This window comes from Myotis daubentonii, chromosome 6 (assembly GCF_963259705.1).
Source record: "Myotis daubentonii chromosome 6, mMyoDau2.1, whole genome shotgun sequence".
Lineage (NCBI taxonomy): Eukaryota > Metazoa > Chordata > Mammalia > Chiroptera > Vespertilionidae > Myotis > Myotis daubentonii.
In genome coordinates this window covers 64,221,654-64,242,767 of record NC_081845.1, presented here as the reverse complement: position 1 = coordinate 64,242,767, position 21,114 = coordinate 64,221,654, and the positions used below count along the sequence as shown (strand labels likewise).

Genomic DNA, 21,114 nt, shown 5'->3' with positions numbered 1-21,114 from the left:
TTCTTGGTATTCATCACTTTGAATATTTCTTGCCACTCCCTTCTGGCCTGCATAGTTTCTGTTGAGAAATCAGCTGACAGTCGTATGGGTACTCCCTTGTAGGTAACTGACTGTTTTTCTCTTGCTGCTTTTAAGATTCTCTCTTTGTCTTTTGCTGTTGGCATTTTAATTACGATGTGTCTTGGTGTGGTCCTCTTTGGATTCCTTTTGTTTGGGGTTCTCTGCACTTCCTGGACTTGTAAGTCTCATTCTTTCAACTTAGGGGAAGTTTTCTGTCATTATTTCTTCAAATAGGTTTTCAATATCTTGCTCTGTTTCTTCTTCTGGCACCCCTATAATTCGGATGTTGGTACGCTTGAAGTTGTCCCAGAGGCTCCTTACACTATCTTTGTATTTTTGGATTCTTTTTTCATTTTGCTTTTCCGGTTGGGTGTTTTTTGCTTCTTTGTATTTCAAATCTTTGACTTGATTCTTGCGATCCTCTAGTCTGCTGTTGGGAGTCTGTATAATATTCTTTATTTCAGTCAGTGTATGCTTAATTTCTAGTTGGTCCTTTTTCATAACCTTGATGGTCTCACTAGATTTCTTGAGGGTCTCACTAAATTTATCAGCGGTTTCTAGAAAATTCTTGAAAAACCTTATAAGTGTGGTTTTAAACTCTATATCCAGTAGTTTGCATTCCTCCATTTCTGTCATTTGCAACCTGTTTCTTTGTCTCCGCATTTTTTATGCTTTCCTGTGTTGATAGAGTGGCTTTGTGTGCTAGGTGTCCTATAGGGCCCAGTGGCTCAGCCTCCCCAATTACCTGAGGTGGACACTCTTGGTGAACCCCTTTGTGGGCTTTGTGCACAGTCTCGTTGTAGGTAAGCCTTGATTGTTGTAGGTATCACTGGGAGGAATTGACCTCCAGGCCAACTGGCTGTGAGAATTAGCTGTGTCTGCAGTGGGAGAACTTCTGTCTGGGTCTTATTTTCTTATCCTTTCAGCCATCTTATGTGTTTTAATTGGAGAATTTAATCAATTTACATTTAAAGTAATTACTGATAGGTATGTAGTTATTGCCATTTTAGTATTAATATTTTGGTTTCTTCTTCTTCTTCCTCTTCTTCTTTTCCTTCTCCTTCTCAAGTCCCTCTTACATTTTTTTGTAATGCTGATTGCTTGTGATGAACTGCTTTAGCTATTTTCTTATCCGCAGGCCAATGCTCTATCCACTGAGCAAAACCAGCTAGGGCAAGATCATTAATTCTTTTAACTAATTATTAATGAGTAGCTATTCTGTGCAAAGCATGTAATAGCTTCATCTCTGTGAAAATCCACATGGCCAAATTTCTGCATGGTTAAGCTTTTCAATAAGTGTGTTGCATCAATTTAAAATCTGTATGGATTTAATTTTACAAAACAACTAGGTGGTTCTAAGCCTTTCCAGAAGTCTTCTTGGAATGCAACAGTATCAATGAAGTTTTTGGAGTCCCTCTTACATTTGCCTAACTCTAGAATAAACCTGAATTTATTGATCCATCTTATAAAATGAAGCTTGAAAAGAATTTTCTCCAGCTTCCTTTTCTCATCAAAGTGTCCCCAAATTACCTCTACCTGTAGGCACTCTGTGGCTCACTGAAAGGTGAAGTAAAGCAGAATCTCCATCCCCATCTCAGACCTGCTGCATCCGGCTGCATTTTAATGTGATTCGCACACACAGTAGAGTTTGAGAAGCACTGATTTAGACTTTGATACTTGGTTCACACTTGTCCCTGGTCCTTCTTTCTGAACAACAGAGATAAGGAGACCAGACTAGCGGTAACAGCTGTTTCAGAAACAGGAGCTGTACCCAAGGATCCACTTATATACTTTTCCCCATACCCAAGCCCTGCCTGCACAGGAAGTCGGCCACTAAAGATAGGCTGCCTGTAGGAGACATACGGACATGAGGGACCTCCAAAAGTTGTTCAGCAGGGTGAAAATGGGTGGAACAGGAAAGGGAGGAAAGTAAGTTCCTGGATTTCAAAAACCACAGTGTGTCTAGGTGCTACTTTCCCCCTTTTAGCACATAGTTTGTCATGAGACATCCATTTGCTGCCTCTTTTCCTTTTGCATTTTGCCCCATATTAAAAAGTCACTATCTAGAACTTTTCTCCATGAATTAGATACTTTAAGTTGTCTGGGACTGAATGTGCCTGTTTTTGAACAGTTTCTGGCAGTTCCTTGCCTTTATGGTGTAGTCATGGTGAATCCTGAGTCATCTGAAGATGGTGGCAGTGCCAAATTGCTGGGGAAGGAGCTGCTGACAAGCCAGGACAGCGAGGAACTGGAGATCAGTAACCTTGGGCACAGGAGAGCTATCCCAGTCCTAGTTAGATACAAATTGCTGCAAGCTTTACAGTTCTAATGAATACTTGCTCTGGCAAGTGTGTTTAGACACAGCCCAAAGTATAAAGCATCTCCCCAGTTGTTTCTCAGAGTTCCAAGTAGCAACACCTAATTCTTGCATGTGCCAGGATTCTTCTTTTATAAGCTGAGAAACCACATTTTCCTGGTGAGGCATATATATATACCTCGATTTTTTTTAAGGTAATAAAGTTTTCTCTGGTGCACATTCATATACATGAAACAACTACCCAGTAAATACACCCCTGTTTTGTGTGTTTGTCATTTCTCTAAAATTCTGACTCATAGTCTGAGGACAATGATTAATTTTTTTCCATTTCACATAGCTGCTATGAATTTCTTCTCACAAGGATGGGCCTGTTTACTTACCCCTGGCAGCGTTGTTAGAGCGCTAGTGTAAACTGCCAGGGGAACCCAGAGGGCTGGGGGAGTGGGCGCCCGGCGCGCTCCGTGGGGAGCAGGGATGCTGGGCCCAGGTTGGGCTGACCTCATTTAGAGTCCGCTTTCTGACCCTCCTGGATTTGCGGTGTTTGCCAGAGCGGCGAGAAGCGCCATTGTGGTGCGGTGGGAGGGGTGGAGCCACCAAGTCCGGTCTCAATTTAGATCTCTCACTCCGCTTTTAGGCGCGCCCATTTCAGACTGTTCAACTCGAGGCAGGGGGGCAAACATCAGGGAGGAGGTGGAAGCCACACCCCGCAGTGCCCGCCAATTTCCCCAGGAGCCCAGGGCTGTCCAGGCAGACGCTGCGGAGATGCGGGGCCCACAGCTCCTGACCGCCGCCCACCTCGTCTGCGTGTGGACCGTGTGCACCGCCGCGCTGGCCGCAACCCCCGGGTAGGAGCGCGGGCGCTTGGGGCGCTTGGGGCGCGCGGGGCGGGCAGCGCTGTCCTGGGCCCGGGCTGCGGGAGAAGCAGCAGTTGTGCAGCAGCGGGTGGGAAGTGCCCCGCGGCGGCAGCCCTCAGCCAGGCACTGGCCTGGTGGTTTTACCATGTGTCCCTTCAGCTTGGTTTTCCATGAGATAGTTATTTTCTTCACCCTTGAAGTTGTTGAAGCGTTTCCCTGGCCATAACTACTTTCTAAAGAGAGTCCTTTTTAGTCCACGTTGCCTCTGCATTTTCTCAGCTGTTTGCTCCCAAATAATGTGCCTGCCTTCTTCTCTCAGAGACAAATGGTGCTAGTTTTTCTCAACCTCTGGCATGGGCAAAGTGTGTCTTGGGTGGCTGATGTGTGGTTCAGGTGCAGACGCTGTAGAAAGGTAACTACGGAGGCACCCAAATACTGGAAAGTGCCCCACTCCTCAAGGTTTTTGTAGTTGAGCCCTAACCCCTAGCTTAGGCAGAGAAAGTGCTGTTTATGCTCTGCTACACCTGGAAATTTTACCACTGATAGTTGAATGTGTGATGGTATATTTCAATCAGTAGTATTGGTTAGATGATCTTTTCTTGGGCAAATGCCCAAACGTAAAGGTTAGAATAAGAAACAGGCAAAATCTGTGTGTATGTACTTGTGTGTGTGTGTGTGTGTGTGTGTGTGTGTGTGTGTGTGTGTGTGTGTTTAAGCCAAGAAAAAAAAAGTCACACTGGGATGAGGTCATCTGTAAAATAGAAGTTTAGAGGCTTGCACATTGCCAATAACTTCTGCACGCCCCCCAGTGTAAGCCATCTACATGGAGGCTCATCCTGTGCTGTTTGTAGTTTGGAAGTACTAACACAGATTCTCCTCTAGTGGTACATGAATTACTGCATTAAAATTAATTTCTGGGAATTATTGTTTCAATGGCATTTCAGTGCGGCTGCTAAATGGAGCAGCAGGGCAGTATTAATTGGAACAATTGCATTTGGCACAATATAGGGGGTCTGTCTCACTGTCTATAAAATTTGAGGATCACAAAAGAATGGTGAGGGGAGGATTAAAAACTTTGTATTTTTCCTTGTTGGGAATTCTTTAGACCCAAGTTTCTGGTGACAGCTCCAGGAACCGTCAGGCCTGGAGGAAATGTTACTATTGGGGTGCATCTCCTGGAGCACAGCCCCTCACCGGTCACTGTGAAGGCAGAGGTGGTCAAGTTGTCAGGAAACCGCACCGCCTTTATTGCAGGAGCAGAAGGAGTCTTTGAAAAAGGTAAGATAAAAAGCATCGAGTTTTACCCTTCTTCTGTGGTAATTGGAATATGTTAATAAAGCCCTGTGAAACCTCAAATTTGGAATGGCTCACGTAATATATTTTTAATTGTTACTTCATAAATTCCAAAATGGTGTTTTTGGGTGTTCTTCCAAGTGGCGATTCAGAGGCCCAGATTCCTTCCATCTTGTGGCTCCATCATCATTAACAAGTAGCTTCCAAGTCTGCAGGGGAAGAACATGGATTTTCTCATGTGGGGAGGTTTTTATGGGCTAGATCTAGAATTGGCTCATATAACTTCTGCTCCTCTTTCAATGGCCACATTTACAAAGGAGATTGGGGAATGTAGGCAAATGTGTGCCCTGAAGAAGAAATGGATATAGTTAACAGTCTGACACTAACCCATATTTAGTGTGTGTAGAGTACTTTACTAAATAGGCCTCTGGGAAGGAAAAGAAGAGCAACACAAGAGCTAAAATCCAGTTTTATGAAATATTTCTTAATTTTTAAAGTAACAAAAAAGATAATGTAAAAGTGGGAGCCATTTATAAAAGAACCTACATCTCTTATTTCAAGTTTATGTTCTTACCTGGCCCAGGATTAAATTGGGTCAATGAATGTCTTCTTTTTCAATAGTAAGGGAAAAATAATTTTTTTTAGGGAGTAAATACTTAAGTATTTTTTTCATCAAAATAACATTTATTGTATATTTTTCTAATTGAAAAAGTAATATATGGTCAGTACTTACCACCTGATAAACACTGGAAGTAAAGGAAATAAACCAAAATCACCCATAATCCTACCACCCAAATATAAACACTGTTAACCAGAAGCATGTTTAGATTTAGTCAGTGGCCAGAAATTGAGGCACAAATGCCTATAAATGTTAAGCGTTATATTTAAAAAAATTATGTAGGGCACATAATGAAGGATGGATGGGATTCTACCATAATTCATTGTATAAATATTTATCCTCTACCAGCACAGAGGAATTAACAGCATTAGGAAATGAGATAAAATCAAAGTTGACCTATATTTGTGGTTCTTTCTCCCCTGGAAGTTGATTGACTAGGTGTAATGTTTGGGATGGGAGTCAGGAAGAGGTAATGTGTGCAGGGACTAGGCCACTTTGTCTTTCATAGGAGAATATCAGGAAAAAGGGAAGTCTTGTTTCCCTGGAAATGTCGATTAGAGCTTAAGTTCCGAGTTTGAGCCTTAGCACTAGTTGTGTGATCTTGGGCAGGTTACTTAACTGTTCTGAGCTTTAATCTCCTTGTCTGTAACATGGGGATAATGAAATTTAATTCTCAGGGCATGTATCAAGTTAAAATCAGTATCTAGCACCTGTTAGGCACTCAGTAAACACCAGCTGTTAATATTATAAGTAATATATAATGTAATAATACTGAAGAAGAAGATGCAGGAGGCATCATTTCTTTTTTACATGGAGGCAGACCTCTATTTTCATTATTGAACCATTATTTCTAAAAATGAATGAATCTTTGTTTTATAATAATGGCTAAAGAAAATATTGAAATATTAAGTCACAGTAGACAATATTTAAGGTAATTCCACATTTATTATTATTTATTAACAATTATTATTTTGGCTCTACATGTGTGACAGTTTTTCTGTATTATAAATTTGGATGATTTTGACAAATACTTGGGCTTTGCTTGGATGCTTGCATACTTTTATTCTGGAATTTCCCCTTCATTGTCTTTTCTGCAATTTCTATGATCAGTCTCCTCGCTGGGGGTGCATGTTATTGTGGCTTAGTTTTTAACTTTATTCTTAGATTTTTCTTTTGGGAGGAGAGTCTGTCACATGCCTCTGGGAAGGCTGAAGTGCTCAAGACTGGGTGGGAAAACACTATCCTAGTTGCAGAATGAGTTTTTGAAAAAGAGAAAATTTGCTCTTTCAGGGGCTGTTTTTGACTCTGTTAATACACAGTATTCTGTTAATACTCCCAGCGATGGTGCTGGGAGCGTGGTCCCTCTTTGACAGGGGAATGTTATTCTGTTATCAGAGGCTTCAAGTCATTGTTCAAAGAACAGATGCTTCCTGGAATGTGAGGAGTTAAGGATCAAGACATTTCTCCCTTCTTATATTCACATCCTTTGCTTTATCTGACTTCTCCAGTTGTAACTACACGTAGATAAAAGAGGACTTCTAAAATAATGGGGTCTGGATCTTCCTAGGATTCATTTTTATTCTTAACTACATAAACACAAATAAATACATTTTAGGTCTGATTATTTCATCACTTTCTTAGGCCTTCCAAGAAAATGTTGATTTTAATAAAGATTCATCTTCTAGCAGAGCTGGGTAAGGGTGGGAACTGTTTCTGAGTGGCTGTTTCTAGCGGTCCTAGTCTTAGAAATTCCTGGAGCAGGACAGTGTTTCACCATAACCTGAATGCACTTATTGCTTAATTTGTGTCAGAAAAAGTAATAGCTGAAGGATTCCTATTGTAGAATAAGGGCAAAAAAGCATGGCTTGTCCTCACTTATTTTTTTGACAGACATGGGGAAAATTTTGCTTGCATTTTTATCCTTGGGGCTAGCAGTGTTGATTACTTACAGTTCATTGATTCATTTTTAATGCATTCTACATTTATTGGGGATCAATTATGGGTGTTTTTTTTTGAGCAACCAAACCTGTTGGAAAAAGTGTTTCTATTAAACAGTTCTCTAAAGATGTATTAATGCCTCTTTAGTGGCGATATTCAGACATTCAGGTGTACTTGTCATTATCACCACCACCAACCTCATCTCACCTTCATTATCAATCTCATCATTATCATCTCTGTAATGAATAGAACTAGGCTCATGATGTACTCTTCTATTGTATAAAGGAATAGGACATCTCCTGGTGCGTGCCTTCTGGTCTGGAGGCACCATTTATTTGTGGTGCCAAGACTTCTTCCATCTTCTCATTGATGTATTGAGGTGTATTCTCTGAGTGTGTCCGTATCCTTTAATAACTTGCTTTTTCTTTTTGCCCTAAAATCTTGGAGAGTTAATGGAGTGTTTACCTTCTATTTTTTAAGAATTAAAAATTCTTCTTTGTCCTTTATTGTTTCTATCTTTTCCACATTGACTATGGGGTATGTTATTTTCCATCTTGATCCAGTAAAGGCAGGAAATCAATAGTTCTTAAATTGAGATATTAACTGAAAACTTAAAAAAAATTCATTGAATTCAGTTTGGATGGCTTTCTGGTGGAAACAAAGCTCCTGATCATACATTTCATAACTCATAGATCAATATCAGCCCCATGGTTTTTATGAGAGTAGATTAATGAGTATAGTGTGTGGGCAGATCTCCCAGGACAGGTTTTCACAGGCAGCTTTGCTAGGAGAACTCAGTCTAAACTTGTAGTTACGTGAGAATGATTGTTAAAAGAGTGTGGGCTCTTCATTCACATGTCTTTGCTATTGTGTGTGATATGTATAAATAGGTAGGGCTGCCTGATGTGCTTGGGCTCTGAAGCCAGGTGACATGAATGCCCCTTCGTTAGTGGTTGTGTGGCATTGGGCAGTCATGATCTCAACAGGCTTCAGTTTTATCATCTGAAGAACGGTAGTTCCAGTCTTTTACAATTAAAGTTAGTGTGAGGATTAAGCGAACTAACATCTTTAAAGCACTTAACACATAGGAATTATTTAAGAAAAATGGTAGCTGTTGGTATTAGAAGAGAATTGCAACAATTATGTCCGAGGCAATTATTAATCGCCTACTGTGACGATCTTGAACTGGGAACTCTAGAAAAGGCACATCACTAGGAGAGAATGGGAAGGGATTTAATGTGTTAATTTTTGAGTTCCCCATTGTGCCAGGGACTTTCTGCACAATATTTCATTTCAATAACCCTATGAAAAAGTCACTACACTGAGGCTAAGAGAGAGCAATTATTTTTCCTGACTTAATATAGTAAATGATAAAGCCTGAATTAAAGTTGGTTCTGAATTTTTCAGAAGGTTTTTCTACTGCCTGGAAAAGCATGAAATTTGTTTTGTGCTTTTTAAAAAATATATATTTTATTGATTTTTTATAGAGAGGAAGGGAGAGGGATAGAGAGTTAGAAACATCGATGAGAGAGAAACATCGACCAGCTGCCTCCTGCACACCCCCCACTGGGGATGTGCCTGCAACCAAGGTACATGCCCTTAACTGGAATTGAACCTGGGACCTTCCAGTCCGCAGGTCGACGATGCTCCATCCACTGAGCCAAACCAGTCAGGGCTGTTTCATGCTTTTGTTTGCTTTACTTTGCGATATCAATGCAGTGTTGTATCAGTCATCTTCCTCTGAAATCATTTTCATTTTGCTGGTAGGAGTTTAGTCCTAGATCTAATGAAATATCATTTGAATCCAAAGAATCGCAAGACACAGTGCTAGCTCTCCTGTTAAATTTTCAAGTTGGATGGGACCTCAGAGATAAGGCAATCCCATCACCTAATTTATGGCTGAGGAGGCTGAGGTGTGGTGTCGGGTGACTTGCCCAAGGTGAAATCCCTCTTGCCCAATGCTATTTCCATTATACTCTAGGAAACTTTCCTAACATCTGGAGGACTGCGTGTAAGACTGAGGATATATTTGCAAACTTTGATTTTTTTTTTTTAATATGGAAGGAAATAAGGCTAACTAAGGAGTTTTAAAATGCTTACCTGCATTTTTGTGCAAGTTTCTTATTTCAGTTCAAGGGGGAGTTGCTCTTTATGGACTAATGGCTCTGCATCAGGGGTGGGAGCCTTTCTAACATTAAATTCTGTGGCTGTGTTTCTCAAAGTTCGAGAAGTACTTATTAAAAATATAGATTTGTGGCCACCCCTTCAAGGCATGGGTAAGGTCTAGGCATCTAAACGTTATTTTACGCACTCACCACAAATGATTCTTAGAAACCTTAAAATAAGAACAGTTGTCCATTAGTATCTAAAGAATTGTTCTTTTTTTCAAACATGTGCAAAATTAATTCAACTCATTAATGAAGTAGAACATAAAATTGTTTCAAAAAGAAACTTTGAAAGGAAGACAAATTTGTTTTTTTCCACTCCTTGAAATATAGCCCAGAGCTTGCATGAATGTGTGTGTAAGATGGAATTTCATTGCAAAGGAAAACTGAATAAGTGAAGTAAAAGTCTAAGTCAAGCAAACATAGGCAGAATCTGAATCCTACCGTGACTGAAACCTGAGAGTGTAGGGAGAAGATTGTAAAATCAAGGGAGATAAAAAGAAAAAAAAAGTAAGAAAGGAAAAAAGGACACTTGGAGGAACTATTTATAGGCAACTTGAAACACGAAAAGGAATATTAGAAATAAGATTGCTAGTTTGACACAAAGCTGGTTAACATCCTCCAAGGCAATAAACATTGTGTATCTGTTCTTGACCTGAACGCCTGAGAGTGAGGCATGCCTTTGCAAGTGGATGATGATTCAAGGCAACTGAGAGCAGGCCTCTCCCAGACTTCCCAATTTGCCTTTCAAGCAGCCCCTGAACCTAAACATTGGTGTTAATTTTAAGCGGTAAAGAAACGTGGGTTTGATTATGAATCAGTGATTGGGTGAAGTTGAAAGTGAACATACTGATTTTTCAAACTCCAAGTTAAACATTTGTAGCTCCTCTTCTAACACGGAATGAGTCACTGTACCAGTGACTCACTGAGGGTTTTGGTGGAAACAGAAATTAGATCCGACGAATTTGGGCTGAGTTACTGTTTGATTCTTTATGTCAGTGATTTCCTATTTTTTTAAAACCTCATGACACACATAAAATAATTACCAAAATTCTGCAGCACACACACAAATATATTTTTTGCCTCTCTGACAAAAAATGTATAACTTTGATTCATTCATATTGGATGGCTATTGTATTGGCTGTTGTCATTTTTTTTATTTGACAGCCTAAGGGAAAAGAGGTCAGTGCCTCTGACTAAATAGTCAGGTTTATATGTTTTATAAATTCTTGTGGCACGCTGGTTGAAAATCATTGCTTTATGTTGTTAAGAGGACTTTGCAATGCTGAAACTACTTGTTTCCCCAAGGACATTTCTCCCCATTAATTTAGTATTTATTACGTGCTGTACGTGAAACATGAATGAATGAGGGGTGGGGAATAAAAGGAAGGAAGGCATCTGAGGAAGTTCAGAGGTTTTAGAAGGTTAACATATAATATTTAAAATGCAGAAGGCTGGAGAGTTTTTATTTTTTGTTTGTATAAAAAACTCAGTGTGGTTTGTAAATAGTGCTGCTTATGTGTGCCCTGTGCATGGTACTGTTTTACTTTTTACATTAGAGCTGTACAAATGCCCGTTCATAAATGTTCCACCTCCGCTGACATCTTTGGCATTTAGTGCGAACAGTAATTTCCCAGACTAGAGAAGGGAAGGGTGTGCCAGAGGAAAGAGCCGATGGCTGGGAGTGGAAGGAGATAGAGATTTGTGTGTGTGTTTTCTGAAAAGATGTTACTTACATTCTGCTTTAGATGTAAGTTTGGGGAGACATCCAGGAGGCAGCGTCCAACGGATAGTTTTGAAATTGTAGCTAGGGGGAGAGGTTAAGGCATTGTTTCATAGAAGCAGACAATATTAGAAGTCTTGGTGGGAATGCATGAGAGGCACAAGAGAGACAGTGCTTATGGAAAGAACAAGACTGATGACAGAAGGTTGGGAAGAGGAAAGGAACTCAATGAAATGGATAGACAGTGAGCAGCCAGGGACAGGGATAGATTGAAGATGGTAAGATGTCTCAAAAACCAAGGGGAGAAAGAGTTACAAAGGTTTTAATAGTGCCAAGTGTCCCAGGAGGCCAGAGAAGGGGAAGACAAAGAAAAGGACATTGGTTTTAAGTCAAGTGTTGGGAAGAAAAGCTGAATTTTAACTAATAAATGGGTGGTGAGAAAATATAATCAAGGTATAGATCACTCTCTGCAGAAGTTTGACAGTTGAAAGGAGAGAGGTCTGTTAAAAGGCATAGTAGAGAGGTAAACTTGTTGATGCAAAAGTGAGGGGTGGATAATTTATGTGTAAGAGATAGTGAGATCAAGATCAGGAACTCAGGTGAATAGATTATCCGTAAAAAATGTACTTTTTCTTTGATTAAGAAAAATAGAAGAGAGTGAGAAAGGGAAGAAATATTTTGAGATATGAACTTGAGATGAAGAATCAAGTTGAAATACGTTTTAGGAAAACTTTGCCATAGTTAATCTATCTGCCTCTACATTGTACAGATTGGCCATCTCTTTATTGGAAACAGGAATAAATGTTAAATGTAGTGTCCCATTGGAGAGAGAAGCACAGATTGGAGATATTTCCTGGTGGTGCCCTAACCTGGCTCCCTGCTGGACTGTGGGATATGGGAATGCAAAGGCTGATACTTGCATTGGTGTGGGGGAAGGAGCACAGAAGACAGAAGAGAAAGGGACTGTTTATACTGGCAGTATGGGGAGGAAAAATAATTTTCCTTCCTAACTTTCTAAATTCTTCTGGCTGGACTAGTAATCAAATTGGCATGAGACAGATTAACAGGAGAAAATATGAAATTTATTACATATGTACATATGAGGGTCCTATAAGAATATGAGACCTGCAGGCAGATGAGGCAGTTAAGTCTTATATACCATCTTGAGCTAAGGAGAAGTGTGGGAGGACTTCATAGGGCAAAGGGGCCATTGACATAGAGATAGAAAATGATTGGTAAATAAATGTTTGCTGAGCCATCTTTAACAATGGGATCAAATGGACCTTGCAGCTACCTCCCTGTCTGTCACACCAAGTTCATAATAAAGTATAGTTAGTTACCTGTGACGGTAGTTCCCTTCATGGAGCAGCTCCTCTGTCTAAATTCTTTTAGGCAGTTAGGGGGAAGGTTGAAGTTTCTATCGGAGTCTTTTGTTTCTTAAAAATAACCAGCTTAAATAATCAGTATACCAAAAGGCATATTTTGGGTGACAAATTATGCTTCCCCTCAGTATTTGCCTCACTTGAAGCTTGAGGGATTGGGGTGGGGAGGTATTTAATACTTCCATTGTTGTCAGTGTGAATAGGAAGTGGATTTGTAACTCATCATCATCTTGGTCTGGGCTAAGATGACCATCACACCAAAGGTGCAGTGACAAAACTTGAGAAGGAAATAATTATACTGGGTCCTGGTCTTGCTCTGTCTCATCTATTCTTTACTTCCCTTAGGAAAATTCCATGATTTGACTTTCTTTTCTTGCAAGGGTGTGGATGGAATTGATCAAAGATTTGGTGGAGGGAGGTAGTGGGAAGGTCTGTGGGTCTTTAGTTCTCAAAGAATTAAAATCTGAAAACCAGACTGGTAAAGAGCTTGGAAATAAACGAGGAGGAGGATTGTGGGTTTTTTTGTTTGTTTGTTTTGTTTTTGAGCACCTGGTAACTTCCTTTTGATAGGGCAGTGCTAAGAATTTACATTTATGCCCTAACTGGTTTGGCTCAGTGGATAGAGCGTCGGCCTGCGGACTCAAGGGTCCCAGGTTCGATTCCGGTCAAGGGCATGTACCTTGGTTGTGGGCACATCCCCAATGGGGAGTGTGCAGGAGGCAGCTGGTCGATGTTTCTCTCTCATCAATGTTTCTAACTCTCTTTCCCTCTCCCTTCCTCTCTGTAAAAAATCAATAAAATATATTAAAAAAAGAATTTACATTTATGAAAATGTAACTGGCAGATTTGATTTAGTATTATAAATTAAATTCCACTGAAATATGTGTTAAATTTCCTCAAGAATATAGTTAGTTAGACAGGGCATTTACTATTTTGAGAATTCTCAACATTTCTTAGGCGCAAATTGTATATGGCACAATACTGGGTGGCATAAATGTTTGGTGATCACACGAAGTTCTTGTCCTTATGCTCCTCATAGGGAAGAAAGATAGGTTTCATTTCATGTGGCAACTTGAGTTGATGGTAGGGGTTGCTTGGAGTGCTGTGCTGATGACAGTTTCAAGATCAAGTCTGGGTTTACTGGAATAGACAGATTAGCTGTGTCTTCCATGGACATGAGAATGGGGACTGTGGTATGAAGCCTGCAAGTGAGCCTATTGGGTTGAGGAGAAATGATTGCCTACAGGGTTACATAGGGGATAGGAGTAATAACAACATGGATAAGAGAGAAAGGATGGAAGAGTAGATGCATCCAGATACTAACACCAGATTGCACTAAGCTACAGGGGAGGGACGGGGAGATTATGAGATTTTGTTTGGACTAATATTTTAGAAGAATTAGCTGGGTCTGTCGTGTTTGGGGGACACAGTGGATTAAAATGGGGGCCCTGGAAGCACACTGGAATTGAACCCTTAGCACTACCTGCTACTACCTATGAGGCCTTGGGGCAAGTCACTTCATCTCATTTAGTCTCAGTTTATTTATTTCTATAATAACAATAACAATGGTACCTACCTCAGAGCATTGTTGTGAGACTTAAGAGAGACATTTACTAAAGAGAGACTTTAAAAGTGCCCAGCCATGACCAGTGTGGCTCAGTTGGTTGGGCTTCATCCCTGTGCACCGAAGGGTTGCTGGTTTGATTTTCGGTCAGGGCACATGCCCAGGTTATGGGCTCCATCCCTGGTAGGGGGTGTGCAGGAGGCAGCTGAATGATATCATATTGATGTTTATCTCTCCCTCTCCCATCCTCTCTCTAAAAATCAATAAAAAATCTTTAGAAAACAACAACAAAAAACTGCACTGTCCAATACAGCAACCACTAGCCACATGTGGTTTTGAGCACTGGAAATGTGGCTCGTACAAATTGAGATGGGCTGTGTGTGTGAACTACAGACTGGATTTTGAATACTTAGTACCAAAAATTCACTGAAACTCAATAATTTTTATATTGATTACATGTTCAGTGGTTAGATTTGAGATATATTGGGTTAAATAAAATGTGTTATTAAAAATAACTTCACCCATTTCTCTTTTCTTTTTTAATGTACCGCCTTACAATGTTATCATAGTGCCTGGCACATTGAAGCAATTGAGAGTGTAGCTGTGTTGTATCTGACGTTTCCCAGTACAGTGGGGCCTTGACTTACGAGTATCCCGACTAACGAGTTTTTCGAGATACGAGTCGTCTCTCGGCCGATTTTTTGCTTTGAGTTGCAAGCTAAAATTCGGGTTACGAGCCAGCTTCAGATACCCCACCGTTAGTTGGCGCAGCGAACGTCACAGTGAACGCCACAACATCAGCCCAGCATTCAATTCATTGTAATGATGAAAATTGATTTGACATACGAGTGATTTGAGTTACGAGCTCCATCACGGAACGAATTAAACTCGTAAGTCAAGGCCCCACTGTGTTAGATATTAACACTGATGTCTCCCTCAAGCCTGGAGCTTGGGTCAGGTCTCTCTTGATGGCTGTTTGACTCTGCCTTGAGTGGGCCTTCAACCTTATTCTATGTTCCCTGAGGAAGGAAGAAGTCTCCCTCAAAAGGGAACCCTCCTATAAGGGTGTAAAGGGCCAGAGGGTAAACGCTGCCGGTTTTGGTGGCCTTATGGTCTTTGTGGCAGCTAGTCAGCTTCCCCTTGGTGGTGAAGGCAGCCATGGAGAGCACACAGCAAATGAGTGTGCTGTGGACCATCGGAACTTTACCTATGGAACTTGAATTCGGAGTTCATATAACTTCCATGTGTCACGAAATATTGTTCTTTTCATTTTTTTTCCAGCTATTTAAAAATGCAAGATCATCAGCAGTTCATGAAATATACAAACAACAGTCATGGCCAGATTTGGCCCAGGGGCCATAGATTGCTGCCCCTGTCCTAATAAATACCCTATGCATTTAGCAGCCCACAGCCTTGCTCGACTCTTGGTTTTTCATTTGTACTGGACCTAACATCTAGTTTTATACTGTATCCTTTTATTTATTTTACTTTTAGTGGGTTTTTGTTTGACCTAATTTACACTCAGCAGTCTAAATGGGACAAAAGGTTATTTATGAAACTCATATTTATTGAGGTATTTGTAAACAAGGGAGGCAGGATAGAAAGAAATTAGAGTATGTAAGGGACCAAAGGAGATATTTTTGGTTCGTTTTGCTTGAAATACTTGTCTTTTCTGTATAGCTTGTATTCACTGATGAGTTATTAACCTCTTAAAGTGACATTAAGTTGTGAAGCAGAAACATTATATTTTAAGATTTTATCCTCCATGGATTTTGGTGGAAAACTCCATTTTTCACTTAGTCCATTACTATCAAAGAAATTGTTGAATAATGAGAGAATATTTAATAACTTGGTAAAAGTGGTCAAAATTTTTAGCTTAAAAGTAATATACCTAAGTTTATTACTATACAGTACATTACTGAATAGCAGAGAGCTGCCAAAAAGAATTAAACAGTAAATACTGAGCCAGGCATATAGTAGAAAATCTTTTTTTTTCCATAGAAGATATTTCTGGACCTAGTGGATTTCCAATTACACACTACTCCTTCCTTCCAGCGCTTCTCTACAGAGCTATTTTGTGAGCACAGATGTCAGAAGAGGCGGCATATGGTGTTATAGAGTGTGTTTAAAAAGCTAAGGAAAGGTTAGTTTTTGTGTATGCTTATTACACAATTTAAAAATAGCTTTGACTCTATTTGTAAGTCAAAAGGCCAGCTCTCAGGCTGTGCCAAGCGTGAAGCCTTAAGACAAGGTTTCTTTTGAGTGGCCCGGTGACACTGGGAAGGAGGAAGCTTCTGAAGGTTTAGATGGACTTTTTCTGGTTCTACACAAAAATGACCCGAGTTTCACACAGTAAGGGTAAGAAGGACTTCATGTGGCAGAGGGCATCTTTTCTCGGTGATTTTCTCGGTGCACAGTTTAGTGAGGTGGTGACGATTTCCCGTGTCTGAGTGGATCCTTGCCAAAAGAGAGAGGAAACTTCACAACAACTTGTAAATACTGTGTATTTCATCCTCAACCTAGCAACAGCAGAGAGAGATGACTATCCCTCGCCTACACGCCCAGTACACCACCCCCACGTTTATGTTTTGGTGGTGTACGCTATTGCTAGGATGTTAGGACTTTCAAATAAGACTTAATAATTGCCTAGGCGATTCCAAGCTGCGTTTGTAAATTTAGAGGGAAGACAACAAGTCGAAAAAAATGTCAAGTACTCCCAGTTGACCTTTTAATAAGGACACGTAAGAGCAGTGCGTGGGCCTTCAGTGGGATCTCTCTCCTCATCCTTGAGTCACTGAAGCCAGCAAGAGTCCGGGGTGGGTGGGCATCTCTGCCTCTACGCTCCAGCTTTTGGGGGCAGCTTCTGTTTCTGCCTCTGTCTTTCCTGGGTCTGTGAATGGACATGGTCACGTGTCAGAGCAGGGGGACCCAGGCATGTAGTTCCAATTTCTTGCTAATGATGAAACCCATCAAAGGTTTGACTCTATTAAGAGCTGCATTAAAAAGTAAAGTTCTATGAAATGGTGTCTCCTGCACTTCAAATCTAGGGAGCTGGTTTTGATTGCTAAAATGCTTGCCGTCCAAGTAATCAAACTACTATTTATTTAGTTTGTAGACCCATAGCTATTTTTTACTTTCGCCTTGCCAGGTGTCACTTAGATAAACAGAAATTATTCCTCCCTTCCCACCCCTCCCCTTCTTGTCTCCTACTTAGTCTTTGTAAATTTGCCAGTGGTGGGAGGTAGGCGGTGTGTTAGGCCTTGAGAGAAAGGAAGCATATTGTTTCCTCCGGTCACTAGGCTGACAAAATAGTCAACCCCGATGATATGTCCTAAAGTAATGAAAAATAAGTAACTCTCAATAATAGAGGGTGCAGGTTTGCTGGGGCGCTCAGCTCACTGAAGCTTAATTTTTTAAAAATATATTTTATTGATTGATTTTTTTACAGAGAGGAAGGGAGAGAGATAGAGAGTTAGAAACATCGATGAGAAACATCAATCAGCTGCCTCCTGCACACTCCCCACTGGGGATGTGCCCGCAACCAAGGTACATGCCCTTGACCGGAATCGAACCCAGGACCCTTGAGTCTGCAGGCCGATACTCTATCCACTGAGCCAAACTGGTTAGGGCTGCAGTTTAATTTTTTTGGTTTTATTCCAGTCTGGGACTTTGTGGTGGATGCCTTGCTGTACCACCCAGATACAGCCCTTCAGGGATCAGGACTCATTGCCTCAAGCTCTGGGAGTGTTGCCACAGGCTCTCAGGGCCAGCGCCCTTTGGGGATTACATCAGCTAAACAAGGCCCCCTTGCCAGAAGGGCACCCCTCCCTGGGTGGAGGTTAACCCCTCCTTGGGTGGGGGTCCCGCCAACTCAGAACAACTCTCAAGGGCTATGGCTGCTTCTCAGCGCCCCTAGTGGACGTCTCTTGAGCCTGCCGCTCTCCCCTTCCTCTCCCTAGTCCTGTCTCATTCCCTTCCCGTCTCTTGTCTCTTCCGTTTTCCAGGTGCCCATCCTAAGACACTCCCTACAAAACCTCTTGCACTTTAGTCATCATCTCAGAGTTGGAACCCAGCCTTAGATGTGGTTATTGTTTTACTTTGCTTTGAAGAGGGATTTTTCAGATCTTGAAATTAACTTCAAATGTATTGTAACTGTGTAATGTGAAGAACCGATATAAGAGTTGGGAAATTTTCTAGTTTTCATATATCCTTTTCAGAAATTGTGGTATAGCATGAGTTATTTTAAAATTAGTTTCACTGCTGCAGTGCTTAATATAACTATAAGGTTTGGGAGAAACATTATGGAAGAAGAAACCTTAGGTTCTGGGGACAACAGACATAAAGTTGAGGGGAGAAAGGAATCCGAGATGACTGAGATTTTGAACCTCTGTGACAGAAAGTGGGGTGACATCAACATACACCAGCAGGCTCTCCAGGCTGTGGAACTTTTACAATAGTCAAAGATAAGAGAATAAAACTACAAAAGTAAAACTGCTGTTTTCATACTGAGAGGAGAGTAGTGGTTTCGAGACAGGGCCCAAGAGCCAGGCTGCTGGGTTAGAATCTTGGCTCCCTTGCTTTTTCTGTGTGACCCCGGGCAAGTCACTTAGTGTTTGTGTGATTCAGGGTTCTCATTTGTAAAATAAGGATAATAATGCTTAATAAGATCATGGTGAGGATTAAACCAGTTAATTTATGTAATAGCTGTAGAGCACTCTAAACAGTATCTATATTGTTATTGTATTCACAAAATCAAAAAGATTACACACAGTCAGAGCTGTTGGTTGTTTTATTGCTTCTGAGCAAAATCTTCATGCTTCCATCCTCTAGACCAGCACTGTTCAATAGGAGTATAATGGTACCACCTATGTAATGTAACATTTTCTTTTATTTATTTACTTAATTGTCTAAAGTTTGTAATATAACATTTTCTAGTAACCACATTAAAAAAGTAAAAAGAAACAGATGAAATTAATTTTGATGATATATTTTATTTAACCCAATAATTCATAAATATTGTCAGTTCAACATGCTGTCACTATAAAAATTACTGAGATAGTTTACATTCTTTTTTTTGTTTAACTCTTAGAAATATGGGTTGTAATTTACACATGAAGCGTATTTCAGTTGCTTAATAGCCACTTGTGGCTAGAAGCTACTGTATTGGACTGTGTGCAGCTTCAGAGGTTTGCTAGTTAACCTTTTTCAATGTCAAAAGTGTCCCAGTTAGCTATCACTGTGAATGAACCAATTCCAAAACTTAGTGGCTTAAAACAACAATGGTTTATTAATTTTCACGAGTCTCACTCACCCAGCCTTGTACACACAAGACTGGTGATTATTGGCTGACCTGTTTCTTACCATGATAGTTGTGACATTTTCTAATTCCATGATTCCTTCTACATTTATTAGTTGGAATTCTGTGGTAAAGAAGAACTTTTTCTTCTCCCTCATTTAGTCTTTTACTTAATTATATAGCAGCACGAATGCATAGACTCTTGTTTTTTTTCAGTAGGTTATAATCCATTATTTATTTGAATGCTCAAATTGTGTTACCATTATATATCATTATATAGATATAGTCAGATATTCATGATTTTATGTATTTTTTGCAGATTTTCCATATTACTCTTGCCCCTACACACGTATAGCTTCCACCAGTATCAACATCACTCACCATAATGGTACATGTTTTTAAAACCAAAAATGAACCTATATTGACTCATCATAACATCATAATCACCCAAAATCCATAGTTTACCTTAGGTTTCACTCTTATACATCCTATGGGTTTGGACAAATGTATAATAATGTACCCATCATTATAATGTCATACAAAGTATTTTCACTGCCCTAAAAGTACTCTGTGCTCTGCCTGTTCATCTCTCCCTGCCTCCCCCCTGGCCACCACTGATCTTTTTATTGTCTTTATAGCTTTGCCTTTTCCACAATTTTATAGGGTTGAAATTATATAGTATGTAGCCTTTTCAGATTGGCTTCTTTCACTTAGTAATACGCATTTAAGTTTCCTTCTTTTCTTGTAATGGCTTAATAGCTCTTTTTAATGTTGCATAATAAGCCGTTGTCTGGCTGTACCATAGTTTATTTATCTAATCACCTACTGAAGGACAACTTGGTTGCTTCTAAGTTTTGGCAATTATTGCCCCGGTTGGTATGGCTGGGTTGGTTGGAGCATCATCAGGGTACATGTCTGGGTTGTGGATTCAATCCCCAGTCGGGGTGTGTGTGGGAGGCAACCGATCTCTCACATTGATGTTTCTCTCGATTTCTCTGTTTCCCTTCCTGTCTGAAATCAATTAAAAAATGTTTTGGCAATTATCAATAGAGCTTCTATAAACACCTGTATGCAGATTTTTGTGTGCACATACATTTTCAACTCCTTTGAGTGAATTACCAAGGAACATGATTGCTGGAGTATATGGTATGAGTAAATTTTATTTTGTAAGAAACTACCAAACTGTCTTCCAAAGTGGCTGTACCATTTTGCATTCCCACCAACAGTGAATGAGAGTTCCTATTGCTCCACGTCCTGGTCAGCATTTGGTGTTGTATTTTGGACTTTGTCTCTTTTAATAGGTATATAGTGGTGTCTTGTTTTAACTTGCATTTCCTTGTGATGTGGAGCATCTTTTATGCTTATTTGCCATCCGTTTATTTTCTGCAGTGAAGTGTCTGTTCAGGTCTTTGACCTATTCTTTTTTAAGTCTAGTTTTATAGTTTTAGTATGTCTTTATTGATCTTAGAGGAAGGAAGCAGGATAGAGAGATAGAAACATCCATGAGAGAGAAACATGGATCTCTGCCTCCTGCATGTCCCCTACTGGGGATCCAGCCAGCAACCCGGCATGTGCCCTGACCGGGAACTGAATGGGTCACTTCTAGCTTCATGGGTTGATGCCCAACCACTGAGCCACACCAGCTGGGCTGATCTATTTTTTAATCAATATATTTTTTTGATTTGTTGAGTTTTGAGAGTACTTTGTATATTTTGGCTAGCAATCCTTTATCAAATGTGTCTTTTGCAAATATTTTCTCCTAGTCAGGTTTTTCTTTTTATTCTCTTGACACTGTTTTTTGTAGAGAAGTTTTTAATTGGAATGAAGTCTAGCTTATCAATTATTTCATACATCAGGTCTTTCCTGTTGTATCTAAAAAGGCATCATCATACCCAAGGCCATC

At 40.2% G+C, this 21,114-nt stretch overlaps 1 protein-coding gene across 1 annotated transcript in view; it reads left to right on the top strand.

Moving 5' to 3' along the window:
- Positions 1–2,766: 2,766 nt before the first annotated feature.
- The window catches only part of CD109 (CD109 molecule), a 122,500-nt gene continuing 104,152 nt past the window's right edge, over positions 2,767–21,114 (top strand). Inside the window, exons 1-2 of the mRNA XM_059701169.1 lie at positions 2,767–3,222; positions 4,337–4,509. Coding sequence (XP_059557152.1) covers positions 3,140–3,222; positions 4,337–4,509 — 256 coding nt within the window. The 5' untranslated portion in view covers positions 2,767–3,139. The remainder of the gene's footprint in view (positions 3,223–4,336; positions 4,510–21,114) is intronic.